Raw genomic sequence first — 14,124 nt, forward strand, 5'->3', positions numbered from 1 at the left:
CACAATTATGCCAGCAGCCCCATCAGCTCGGATCCTCTCGCGGTAATCCTTGAGTGTGCTGTTGTGTTGTCTGCCGTTAATGCTGAGAGAGGGAGAAGTCTTGATGTGATGGGGTGCGCATGTCAAGAGTTGTAGTAAGTGCGTGTGATGTTTTTCAGAGAGAACTGGCTCTTTGCTCACAGCGGCTATGAATGCACCCATCAGCCTGTCCTCTGAGCTTTAATGGTCCTATTAATTGAAATTGAGGCTATCTGTCAAAATGCAAGTGCTCATTCTCGCTGCTTTATGCTTGATTTACAGGCTGCATTTACAGGATGTATTAAGACTAATGTACATGCTTCACCACAGAAAGAAATTCATTTAAAGTTTCTGTGGGGAATTTTTCTCCAGTTCAGATACACTTTTAAGGAAAAACCACAGAGGGATATCGAGTGTAGTAGACAGCATCCAGCTCTCGCCTACCCTCTTTCTTTCATCTCCCTCTACTTTGCCCACTCTACATTTCAAACACATGCATTCTGGATGCAGTCCCTGTTGGGCACCTCTTCATATTTCTATTATACTAAAAGCAGCAGCTACATAGGCAGCTGCCTCTGCAAATGACTACCTCCTAGAATTTGTTACACCTGTTAGACTCTGAATACAATGCTCAGCATTTTCCCTCAGCTCCCACCAACTCCCATAACCTGAAGAAAAGTGCTCGAGCTACGCACCTATTTCCATTCTTCTTTTGCCGCTCTTTCCGGTGCTCCTTATCCTTCCCTTCCTCTCGCCTGTGCTAATTTCACTCTAGCCTGTAATTATTCTCATGTACCAGAGCTGTCACTTTTCCCTTTTTTTGTCTTGTATTCCTTCTTTTATTTTTCTCGTTTGTTTAAATTTGCCCTGCAGCCGACAGGCAGCCTACCTCTCTGCACTTCCCCTGTCAAGAGTGGTTAGTCAGAGACAAGGAGAAAAAAAAAAAAAGCTGAGGGGGAGAGGCTGGCTAAGATTAAAGGAACGGGGCTACTGCCTGAAGCAGAGTGGCTGCTGACTGCCATTTATTTAGCGTTTGCTCCACACACACAGTGAGCTTGATGGAACAAGAGAACAGACAGAGACAAATACACACAACATGCTGCTTCGACAACAATGACATCTCAAACAGTCCAGAAGGCGGCACCTTTAGACAAACATATGGCTTTGTTTTGCTTGGTTGAGCACTTCGTTGCAGCCCATCTCACCTCATTACCCCTGACGCGGCGACAGCTACAGTATGCCTACGAGCTCATGCCCATCTCTTCTGGCAAAAAAAAGAGACACATTTAACAGACAGATGTCTAAATCATTCATCAGAGCACGCACACCATCAGCAATGCTGCTTTTGGAGAGAACTTCAAAGTATACTCTAACAGAAAGAAATGATGCAAAAGAATCTGAGACTCTTATGATATGCAATGCAATAGTGGAGACAAACGCATACTAATACAGGTCTCAGACGTTAAGGTGACATTTACGTAATGCCGAAATTACATAAAGTCAAAAAAAAAAAGAAAAGAAAAAAAGAACAAAGGTCGAAATGATCTGCCACTTAATAGAAAGTTAGATACTAACCACTTTGAGAATTTAAAAAAAAATCGTTATGTCAAATCAATTAGTGCCAATTTGCTGATAATTACACTTTTTCAAATTTGAAGATTTGCTGCAGTTCTGTATTATACTGCACTCTAAAAAGTGTGGGAGGAAAATATTAAGAAAAAAAAATAATGCCAGCGTCTCCCTGTTAAAGTAAATATGACTGGATCATGAGTATGAGCATCAATTAAGCATCAAAATCAACTTAAGTGTAATTTATGCAGGGTAGTCTGTTTCACAATAACACCGAATTAGATTATGCTTATTGTTGCATCTGCGTGTAATCATTCATCCGTGGTGCAGCTGTTACAAATGGGGGATCATTTGCTACTTTATAATTTGCTAGTCGCACTAAACCAAGTAATGTATTATGATTAATTTCCTGACTGCATCCGTTATCCTTTTTCTAAGCACACCACCCTCCTCAGCCCCTGCCTCTAGGTCTAGGTCTACAGAGGAGACACCGGGGCATTCCCAAGCGAGCCGAGGGACAATCTTTCCAGCGAGTGTCAGGTCTCGCTGGGTCCCTCTTCCTGTTGGCCTGAAATATCTAATCTAAGAAGTGTCCAGGAAGCCTCCTAGACAGATATTTAAACCATGTAAGCTGACTCATTTCGTTTTGGAGAGGCAGCGGCTCTACTTTGAGCTCCGCATCCTATCACATCCTTTATTAAATCTGCAAAGAAAGTAAAGCTAAAAAAGCAGCAGAGTAAAAAGTGTTATAAATTTGAAATGAAGATATGTGGAAATAAAATGGAATTTGTCAAAAGTACAATTAACTCTTCACTATACCTCGATGTAGCACTACAGTAAGTAAATTTACTTGGTTATTACTAAATTTAATCCCGTTCTGGAAGTTGGTCTGATACAAAAGATTCAGCCAGTTTGTAAGCTTTATATAGGGCACACTATTTAAGTTTTGTCTACCCAGAGCATCAAGCTGCTTTGCAACCCACCTCCTTCCTAGTTCCACCCTCATGTGTGTTTGACCTTACTGATGTCATAGCTGTTTGTCAGTATGAGGGCTGCTTTGTTATCTGCTCGGGTCTTACAGTTGCTGCTCTCCTCTGGTCTGGCTTTCTGCATGTTTATGAAAAGTTGGGGAACAGAGCCAAACACAAATTACTGCAGATGGAAATAACAACCTCCCTTTTACTATAGAGGTCCTGACAGCAATGCAGTTTAATCCCTTAAGCCCTACACTATCTGCTGTTAAATTTATACCTGAAAAACATCCCCAGATTTGTTCAGTAAGAGCTGTAAAAATGAAAGTCAAAAACTGATAACCCAGGGCTGTTTGGATAAAAGTGACTTGGAAGAATTCTGAAATATAGCCGTCGTCGTGTCTTCGTCATCAGTGTATTAGTGACCTTAAAGAATTCCAGAAAGAAAAAAAAAACATGGCCTTTTTAATTGTGCCTAATCGAAACTGTAAATTAGTGACAAATACCACCCATAAAGTATCCCAGCTCCTCAAAGGGCCACTTGGGCATGCCTCCAAAAGCACACAACCCCCCACAGGGATTTAAATTTCTGGTCTGTATAGTCAATTTTTCTATTCATGACAAATGTACAGAGGTTAATGGGAATTAAATTCTCTTATTTAAATATTCCGCAAAGTGTTTAAACCGCACAGTTTACTAGGTACACCGGTTAAACTGCTTTATAAAACTAAGATTTAGTCAGTCAATCACATGGCAGCATTTAGGGCGCGTAGACACGGTGAAGACAAAGTTCAAACTTAACGTCAGAATTGGCAAGACTGGTCACTAAAGTGATTTTGAACACGGCATGGCTGTAAATGGCAAAAAGGTTGTTCTGAGTACTTCAGAAACTTCTGATCTACTGGGATTTTCCCACACAGCTATCTCTAGGGTTTACAGAGAGGTCTGAAAAAGGGAAAATATCCACTGAACACTTGTCATTGTCAGAGGTCAGAGGAGTATGGCTAGACTGTTTGCAGCTTGTAGAAAGGCAGTAGTAACTCATAACCCCAAGTTACAACCAAACTATGCAGAAGAGCATCAAATGCACAAAACATTGAACCTTGAAGCACAAGAGCTACAGCAGCAGAAGACCACACCCATCAGCTATGAACAGGAAACTGAGGCTTCAATTCACACAGACTCACCAAAAGTGGACAAATGATTGGAAAAAGGTTTCCAGGTCAGATGAGTCTATTTCTTATTCTAGATTTAGGGGCGTGGTTATTTTCATTGACGGATGAGTGAGACTCCAGGACCGTAATGTTCAGTTGTTCAGGTACATAGTTTTTGTTTTAAGCCCAAATTAAGTAGCCAAAATTAGCACCCCATTTAATATCATAAAGATTTACATATGACCCTTCTTAGCAAAGTAAAGTGGTTTTCTACCATTAGCTGATAAGTTCCCAGGTCAACCGTGCTGTGTAAATATAGACTAGCTCCAATTATACCAGGATAGCCGGACCAAAAATGCACCATACAAGGCTTCAAAATTGCAATCCAAAAACCTGTTGATGGCATCAATTTACATTATATTCATCTATCCATTGTCTTCCACCTATCCAATTCAAGGTCATGGGGGGCTGGAGGTTAACACAGTGCTCATGCAGTGAGAGGCAGAGTCTATCACAGTCTAACACAGAGTGGCAGACAACCATTTACATCTATATCAATTTATAAATTACCAGTAAATCTAACATGCATGTCTTTGGATGGTGGCAGGAAGCTGGGGTATCCATGCAAATATGGGAAGAAAATCAATTCCCACACAGAAAGACCCCAATACTGGATTCCAGTCCAGTACCCTCCTGCTGTTCCTGCACCAAAGTACAGCACAACAAAAGCTAGATCCATTTTGTTACCAAGTTACCATACTTTGCAGCCTTAAAATAAATTAATAAATTAACAAAAACTGTAGGTGTTGTATTTTTATAACAGTTGAGTTATAAACAGTCACTGGAGCTCACTGTATCCTATCTGATGACACTGTACGTTGTGTGAGATTAAGGTATTGATTCAGTATATAATATACAGATATATAACCTTGAATCCTAAATAGAACTACATTTGTCTCATGTTACAGCTACTGCGTATTTATACTGCAACCATGAAATCAAAACCTTTAAATGTGGAGGTTAAAAAGAAAGCTTTAAAAATAAAAACCAAGTGTGGTGTGAGAAAGTAAGAAAATCTCAAATTAATCGCATAAAATAGACTCAGTGGAGTCTCGTATGCATTATTTAACACAGTTCGTGCTCAAACAGAATATTCTGACAAGATACAGCGAGGAACAAGTGTTCAAAGGTGAAACAGGCCATACAAACAAAGACAGGCAGAGAAGACGAAACTGCATACTTGGTGAGGCTGGTAAAGAAACCACTATTCTTAGTTTCGGCGTCAGAGTGAGGTTTCAAAAATCCAAGCATCTTTAAAGGTAGCAAATTTGAACCGTAACATCTTTGGGAAAGGAAACGGTGCTTTCAGGGAGAAGAAAACTTAAAAAAAAAAAAAATAAATAAATATATATATATATATATATATATATATATATATATATATATATATATATATATATATATATATATATATATATATATATATATATATATGTATGTATGTATGTATGTATGTATGTATGTATGTATGTATGTATGTATGTATGTATGTATGTATGTATGAAGAGTTGGACAGCACCAGGGCCCGACATGGTTCACGCCTACTGGCTGAAGAAGCTGACTGCACTCCACGAGCGTCTGGCAGCACAAATGAACCAGCTGCTAGTTAACGAGAGACACCCGGAATGGCTAACTGAAGGCCGGACGGTCCTGATCCCCAAGGACCCCAAGAAGGGACCGGTCCCCTCCAACTACCGACCAATAACCTGCCTCAGTACTACATGGAAGCTCCTGTCAGGCATCATATCGGCTAAGATGAACAGGCACATGGGTCAATACATGAGCGGGACACAGAAAGGAATTGGCAAGAATACCAGAGGTGCAAAACACCAGCTACTGGTAGACAGAACAATCAGCCGAGACTGCAAGACCAGACTGACCAACCTGTGCACTGCCTGGATTGATTACAAGAAGGCCTATGACTCAATGCCCCACAGCTGGATACTGGAATGCCTAGAATTGTACAAGATCAATGGGACCCTAAGAGCCTTCATCAGGAACTCAATGGGGATGTGGCGTACAACACTAGAGGCCAACTCCAAGCCCATAGCACAAGTTACCATCAAGTGCGGGATCTACCAAGGAGATGCTCTGTCCCCACTGCTGTTCTGCATAGGCCTGAACCCCCTCAGTGAGATCATTAACAAGACTGGCTACGGATACCGACTACGGAACGGAGCAGTTGTCAGCCACCTCCTGTACATGGATGACATCAAGCTGTATGCCAAGAGTGAACGAGACATCGATTTACTGATCCACACTACCAGGCTATACAGCAATGACATTGGAATGTCGTTCGGACTGGAGAAGTGTAGTCGGATGGTAACAAAGAGAGGGAAGGTAGTCAGAATTGAGGGGATTGAACTACCAGAAGGCAACATTGCAGACATAGAGGACAGTTACAAGTACTTGGGGATCCCGCAGGCAAATGGGAACCATGAAGAGGCCGCTAGAAAGGCTGCAACCACCAAGTACCTGCAGAGGGTCAGGCAAGTCCTGAGGAGTCAGCTGAATGGTAAGAACAAGATCCGGGCCATCAACACATACGCCCTGCCCGTGATCAGGTACCCTGCTGGGGTAATAGGCTGGCCAAAGGAGGAGATAGAAGCCACTGACATAAAGACAAGAAAGCTCCTGACCATGCATGGAGGGTTTCACCCCAAGTCCAGCACCCTGAGGCTGTACGCTAAGCGGAAGGAAGGGGGCCGGGGACTGGTGAGTGTCAGCACCACAGTCCAGGATGAGACAAGGAACATCCAAGAATACATTGGGAAGATGGCCCCAACTGACCGAGTGCTCAGTGAATACCTCAGGCAGCAGAAACCCAAGAAAGAGGAGGGAGACGAGGAACCATCATGGAAGGACAGGCCCCTGCACGGTATGTACCACCGGCAGATAGAGGAGGTGGCTGATATCCAGAAATCCTACCAGTGGCTGGACAAAGCTGGACTGAAAGACAGCACAGAGGCACTAATCATGGCAGCACAAGAACAAGCTCTGAGCACAAGATCCATAGAGGCTGGGGTCTATCACACCAGGCAAGACCCCAGGTGCAGGCTGTGTAAAGATGCCCCAGAGACAATCCAGCACATAACAGCAGGGTGCAAGATGCTAGCAGGCAAGGCATACATGGAACGCCATAACCAAGTGGCCGGCATAGTGTACAGGAACATCTGTGCCGAGTATAACCTGGAAGTCCCGAGGTCAAAATGGGAGATGCCCCCAAGGGTGGTGGAGAATGACCGAGCTAAGATCCTGTGGGACTTCCAGATACAGACGGACAAAATGGTGATGGCTAACCAACCGGACATAGTGGTGGTAGACAAACAGAAGAAGACGGCCGTAGTGATCGATGTAGCGGTTCCGAATGACAGCAATATCAGGAAGAAGGAACACGAGAAGCTGGAGAAATACCAAGGGCTCAGAGAAGAGCTCGAGAGGATGTGGAGGGTGAAGGTAACGGTGGTCCCCGTGGTAATCGGAGCACTAGGTGCGGTGACTCCCAAGCTAGGCGAGTGGCTCCAGCAGATCCCAGGAACAACATCGGAGATCTCTGTCCAGAAGAGCGCAGTCCTGGGAACAGCTAAGATACTGCGCAGGACCCTCAAGCTCCCAGGCCTCTGGTAGAGGACCCGAGCTTGAAGGATAAACCGCCCGCAGGGGCGTGCTGGGTGTTTTTATATATATATATATATATATATATATATATATATATATATATATATATATATATATATATAAAAATGCCATTTTCCCCAGTGATGCAGATACATCAATACTCACGTTACTCTGACAAGAAGATGTTAGAGAGGAGGATGATTGCTCATAAATACATGATTGCTATTGTTTGAGTCTTTATGCATGTCTGATGGTTAGCTGCCAGTAAAAATATGTCAACTGTCAGTCACAAACACGGATCTTTCTATTAAAAAAAACAAAAGGAGTTTCAAATCAAATGCTTCAAATTTATAATGTCTCATGTTAGACACAAAATTAGACAGAAAGCTGTAAAGGTTCATTTTCAATTAACCTTTGAAGCTCCCAAATTGCTCTAAATGTGCCAGATGTAAAATCTCAATGACCTTTAGAGTTGACTGACAGCCAGAGCGAGTTTCTTAATTCGCAGCTTTAGCTCAGGGGAACTCAGGGTCTCCAGTGTAGCTGCAGGGGAAGGAAGCTTTAAATATAATCGGTAAAAATCTTAAAATCAATTATACATCTAACTGGTAAACAGCAAAGAGAGGATAAAACTGGGTTTTCCCAGTCTCTCTTACACATGGTAGCAGTTCAATTTTGGCTTCTATATTTCTGAGCAGATGATAAAAGATGGTAGATGAAAGCAGAGATCCTGTGGCTCCAGGGTGCAGTGGTTAACATATGTGCCTTACATGCGAAAGCACTCCGGTTCAAGGAGACACAAACCCTTCCTCAGGAGGTCAGAAGCCCGAGCACTCCTTGTGCCAGATCAATGTTTGTGACTTGTGCCAGTCCCAAATGCACAGAAATGGAAGGGTTGTGTCAGGAAAGGCATCTGGTGCAAAATCTGTGTCAAGTCAAATATATGGATCCAGCCACTGTGCCAACCACTTGCACAATGAGAGAGCAGCGGAAAGTGCTCTCAGATGAAAGCATAGATCCACCACTTACTTTATTTTTGGACAGAAAGAATACGATTGTTTGTTTTCCAGAAGGAATCATCATTGCTGTACTACAAAAATAAAGCATATTTTCTAAAATCTGTATTAACATCTTAACGTGACGATTATCAGCTCTCGAGTTTATATATCTAAACCTAAGCAAACAGTTGCTTATTTACACAACCCACAGATAAGGATATAAATAGCATTCATTTGGAGTTGGAGTTTTTAAAAATCCAATATTCCTTCTGGCCATTCAGTTGTACATGCTTTAAAAAGTTCACGAGCAAACTGTGCCAACTATTTCTGTTTGGTGCTGAGGAGGCAGTGTGCAGCACTGTTTTTTAAATCAATTATGGGACTGTAAAACACCACTATAAGAGCAGCAAAACTAAATCAAGGCCAGAAGCAATGACTTTAACAATGCCGAGTTTCTCTGTAGAGCCGAGAAGCCCTGAAGCCGGAAACAAGTTTTATTCCACTAAATCATGTGAGCTGTTATTGCGGGTTTAAGGCAGTCCTTCCTTTTCATTTCTAAAATCGAGTAACTGAAAAACTCACTAGACTGTAGGGGAGAAAAAATTCTGTCATCTGCATAGAAACAATACAGATATTATGTTGGAAGGAAATTCTCATTAGCTTATTAATACAGATATCTAATCACATGACATGTCAAAGGTTAGTGGGAGTGATCTCTGCCTACACAGATTACTAGAGCTACCCTCGGAAAAGCTGATGGTCATTAAGTCACGACTTTATTCATATATACTGATGTGTCGTTAAGACTAAAGGGGTCAAGTGTCATATGTAAGGGAGAAAAAGTTAAACATGTAGACATGGTCAAGACAACCTGCCGAAATCTAAGTGACTTTGTACATGGCGTGGTTGTTGGTGCCAGACAGGTTCGTCTGAGTATTTCAGAATACCGCAATTTTCCCACAAAACCATCTCTACAGTTTACAGAGAATGGTCTGAAAAAGAGAAAATATCCAGTGAACAGCAATTGTGGGTAAAATGCATTGTTGAGGCCGGAGGAGAATGGCCAGACTGCTTCAAGATAACAGGAAAGAAACAGTGTCTTCAAATAACCATTTGTTACAAAGTCTCTGAACGCACAACACAAGCAGACGAGCTACAGCAGCAGAAGAGCGCAGAGGGTGTCAACCCTGTAACTAAGAACAGAAAACTGAGGCTAGACTTCGCAGGGGTTCACCAATACTAGACAATACAAGGCTTGAAAATCATCGCCTGGTCTGACGAGTTACAATTTCTGTGTCAGAATTCGACATAAACAGCGTGAAAGCAAGGATCCATCCTGGCTTGCATCAATGGTTCAGGCAAGTAGAGATTTAATACCAAATGAGCATCATTTAAATGTACAGTATTGTTCCTGACCATATCCATCCCTTTATATCCAGGGTGTACACGTCTTCTGATGGCTGCTTCCAACACGATAACGCACCATGTCAGAAAGGTCGTGCCATATCAAAATCAGATCTCAATCAAGTAGAGCACGTTTGGGGTGTGAATGGGAGATTCATATCCAGCCAAAAAAAAAAAATGCAGCAACTGTGTGCTTTGCTACATGAAAATCTATAAGAAAAACACTGACCAATGTTTTTTTCTCAGTGATCAAAACGCTACTGCATCAACATCAAAAATCTAGCATTCAAGCTGTGTAATAGGATTGTATATTTTAATCAAACACATAAAGTGTGAGATCAGGATGCCAAAATGTTAAAAGTTTTGGCTTTTTAGCGTAAAAACAATTTTATCAATTAAATTAAATTTTATTCATATAGCGCCAAATTGCAACAACCGTTGCCTTAAGGTTACTTATATTGTAAGGCAAAAACCCTACATTATCACAAAGAAAGCAGAGAAAACCCCAACAATCATATGAGCCCCTATGAGCACGCGCTTTGGCGACAGTGGGAGGGAAAAACAGCCTTTATACAGGAAGAAACCTCCAGCAGAACCAGGCTCAGGGAGGGGCAGCCATCTGCCACGACTGGTTGGGGTTGGGGGAGGAAGACACAACATTTTTGTTAGTGTGTTGTCATTATCTTTGCGGATCAAGTTAGCTTATTTTATTATTAAATAGGAGAAAATATTTGTCATAGAGAAAAGTGTTTAAAATGATCTAAAATCTTTGGGGTTTAAGCCCCAAATGTAAGTCCTGGCCTGTCATAGAGACCAGGTTAAGTTAAGCTATTCGTTACTAACCCTGGTAAGTAAATGAATGACCTGCATTTAAGCTATTAGAAGCAGTGCGCAGCCACCAGATTTTTATGTTGTGGTTAATGTTGTTCAACTGGTGACAACAGAATATAGAAGAGCTACAGTAATGGTGCAGCTATTGATGATGTCATCTAAGAGAAATATGATATTTTCGATTGATTTCACTTATAAAGCTACCTTCCGTGATATTATAAATCATGTGGCGCTCGCTTTTCTGGCAATTATGCACATTTTTCCATTCTCTTGTCTGAGTGTCGTCATTATGTCACGGAGATGGATTAGCTGTGAGAATTGATCTGGTTTCCAAGTGTGCAACAGCATCCACGGCTGATGAGTACTGTCCATTAAAGAGGCTAACTGAACCATTTGTATGTAGAGAATGAGCCTTTGGGTTGCTTTCTTTCTATCTCTCAAAGGACAATTAAACTTTAATTCCTCAATGGCTATTAAAGCTGCAGCAGATAGAACCTTTTATGGCATAAAATAAAATCTAAACTTCACAAGAAAAATTCAACGCAGATGCAATTTTGTGATCAGAAACAAAGAGGAGGTTAATGAACAGAGCATCAGCAGTGAATGGCCAAGTAAATTCTGCCTCTGCTATTCTGACCCGCTCTCTTCACTTTGATCATTGCTCATTGCTCGAGGACTGCTGACTTATTTTATTATTGTACCGGCCAATTCATAAATTTTTCTAGTCAGAATTGGCATCAGTGGGGAAAAAGTTGTAGTGGTGCATCCCCGAGCAATAAAAAACAAGACTACCTCAGCTGTCTCTGTGGAGCAATTGAAGCAGAAAGAAGTACAGAAGAATTTAAGACAAAACCTTCGCAGGTTCAATCCCTTTTCATCAGCCGGCTTGTAAAGAGTGAGGCTAATGTATATGGACAGGTGCTGCTGTGGGTGGAGGTGTTGGTGTGTTTGGCCTGAAAACTGTGAGAAAATAGTTGCAGACTGAGGCAGTGTGTGGCACCCACCTGCACAATAGAGCTGTGCGACTAGAATAAGAATGGGAATATGAATAGGGAGGAGAAGGAGGTGGAGGTGGGGATGTACGATGAGGTGACTGAGGGGAGAGAGGCAACTATGTGACTGGCAAAGTGAAAATAGGAAAGGATCGGGTTGCTTTGCGGTTAATGAGTGCTGTGTTCAGAAGGTCGGTTGATAAAATGAAGCACTGCTCCTTCAATTAAGTTAATACTTGTGATTACTCAGAGCGAACAGATAGAACAAGAAGTGAAATCAGGAGTAATTTTACCTGTCCCAGAATGGGGCCTAGCGGAGGTCCAGGGGCAGCCTGTCCTGACCTCACTATAGCCCGGATTACATTGCCTGTATCCAATTTCTTCACGGCCTTGGCTGCTTTGGAGATCTTTGACATCCTGGTCTGTCTGGAAAATCTTAAATCTTCCTCCAAGTCAACTGAGAATCCATCCACTGAAAATGCACAAGAAAAACAAACAAATTAGGTTTTTCGAGCATATACAACAGCAACAAATCATTCACACGCCAGGCTCATTAAAACATCATACACCCAAGTCGATACGAATACCCAGAGGCAAAACCTGAGCCTTTCCCTTCTGCAGCGGGCGAGTAATTAAAAAAATCTTTGCCTTCGATCGGCTCAGTTAGAGCCACTTTCCTGGAGGTGTTTGCAGTGTGGATCAGCAGCTGAGTGAGATGCCTGCCATGTTGGAGAGCCTAAGAACTAGCAGGATTTAAACTTCACTAAGAAGAAAAAAGAAAAAATCATGGAGTGCATGCCAAAAACGCCTCCATCGCCTCACTTCTGTTTGAGACTTAACTGTCTGTGCTCCGTCAAAGCTTCCCCTGCATCTGTAGAAGTCAAGGATAGAAGAGGGATGTGTATTCATAAAAATACACTGAGAAGGTGCGGATGTGTCACCGCCTTGTACGAATGCAAAGAGGGGTCGGCTCTCTTCATTCCACCTTAAAATGCATTTGCCAAATCAGGAGACAATTAGCAGAGTGGGAAGAATGGCCTGAACTCCTGGCCTTTCTCTGGGGAAGCAAAAGACATAAAAGGAGTCTTATAATCCCCTGCTGGAATAAAAGTGATACTGACACAGCTGTAGGGGGGGGGGGGGGGGGGGGAGGAGGGGGGGGGTTGGGGGGAGATCATTGACTGGAGCCAAGGGACAAATACAAGTTTTAAAGTTGAGACTTGTGATTCAGGGGAACCCTGCATTCAATAAAAATAAGTACTTGAGGGGAGGGAAGGGGTCCAGCAATGATTCATTGTAGGCAACAGAGGGTATCCAATTAGATCAACAGAAGAGACAGTACCAGAAAGATATATGGGACCTCACGCTGCTTCAGAGCAACAAACAGTGGGAAGCTACACCCAAGAAAAGTTGCGATTCTGTGTGGATTGCTGATTATCCAGCAGCCGTTAAAGTGCAGCCACTGTGAGGCAATATTTGTAAGGGCATTAAGGTTATACGCACGCTGCAGAAAGAGTCCCAAATAGAATCCATTTAGTCTGGATTCCCTGAATAGCTGTCTTTACAATGTGACTCACATACGCTGCTACTTTTCTGAGGTCAATTTCACAGTACTCACCTAATGTGCTCAGCTACTTCATTGTAGAAAATTGTTGGCAGTCAGATCAATTTTGGAGGCAGTTAAAAATGCAGAGAACCAGTATGCATTAAATCTGAAGTGAGAAAAGCCACTTCTGTTATCAAACAATGACTCATGAAAAAGTCATGAATGCTTAACTGGCAAGCTTGGCTAAATAACTCAAACATCAATTTGACAGAGGGGGAAAAAAAACACAGTAACTGACCAATAAAATGACACACTGCACCATCCACAGAGAGTGAGGCTTAACAGTGTGGTGAGGGTTGCTGTTCCTAAACAGTTAGGGCCAGCATCACATGTTGGGTTTAATTCCAATTTGGAGCAAAGGGAATAACGCCTCTACGAGCGGGGAAATGACAACGTCATGCTTTAATGCACCGCAACTCCAATCTCTGTTGGAGTATGAATAATAAAACTGCAGTTCCCTCGCAAAATGAAATCACTCATCACAAGGCCAAGCAGTGAACGCTGGAGAAGAACTGACCTACTTAAGGCAACAAAACTGCACTGACTGTGCGTTTCATCCAGCACAATTTACATTAGAGTCAAGGAATGAAGCTGCATTAACAGCGCAGAAGCAGGAAAACATGGTTCAAGGCTGCATGAAAAGCCTCAATCAGAGCTAGCTTAATGCTTTTGCTGTGAATAATCAAATCAAAGCCAAAGTAATCTGAAAGGAAAAGACACAATTTTGAGCTGCTCTTTAGGCGGAATATTACATTCCTACGGCAATTACTGGCAACAGCTTCGTTGATAACAAGGAGTAGACAGAAAGAGCAATTTGTTTGGGCCGCGTAGAGTTACTGCGTGAGAGCACTTTGTTAAAACATGCTTGATAAATGACGGGCCACAAACCCAGCATTTAAATTA

The 14,124-nt window shown here is 42.2% G+C and overlaps 1 protein-coding gene across 1 annotated transcript in view; it reads right to left on the bottom strand.

Moving 5' to 3' along the window:
• mrpl11 (mitochondrial ribosomal protein L11) overlaps positions 1 to 14,124 on the bottom strand; it is a 66,874-nt gene that overhangs the window by 30,103 nt on the left and 22,647 nt on the right. Inside the window, exon 2 of the mRNA XM_080901928.1 lies at positions 11,909 to 12,087. Coding sequence (XP_080758054.1) covers positions 11,909 to 12,031 — 123 coding nt within the window. The 5' untranslated portion in view covers positions 12,032 to 12,087. The remainder of the gene's footprint in view (positions 1 to 11,908; positions 12,088 to 14,124) is intronic.

This window comes from Rhamphochromis sp. 'chilingali' (assembly GCF_963969265.1).
Source record: "Rhamphochromis sp. 'chilingali' genome assembly, chromosome: 13".
In the NCBI taxonomy this organism is placed as follows: domain Eukaryota; kingdom Metazoa; phylum Chordata; class Actinopteri; order Cichliformes; family Cichlidae; genus Rhamphochromis; species Rhamphochromis sp. 'chilingali'.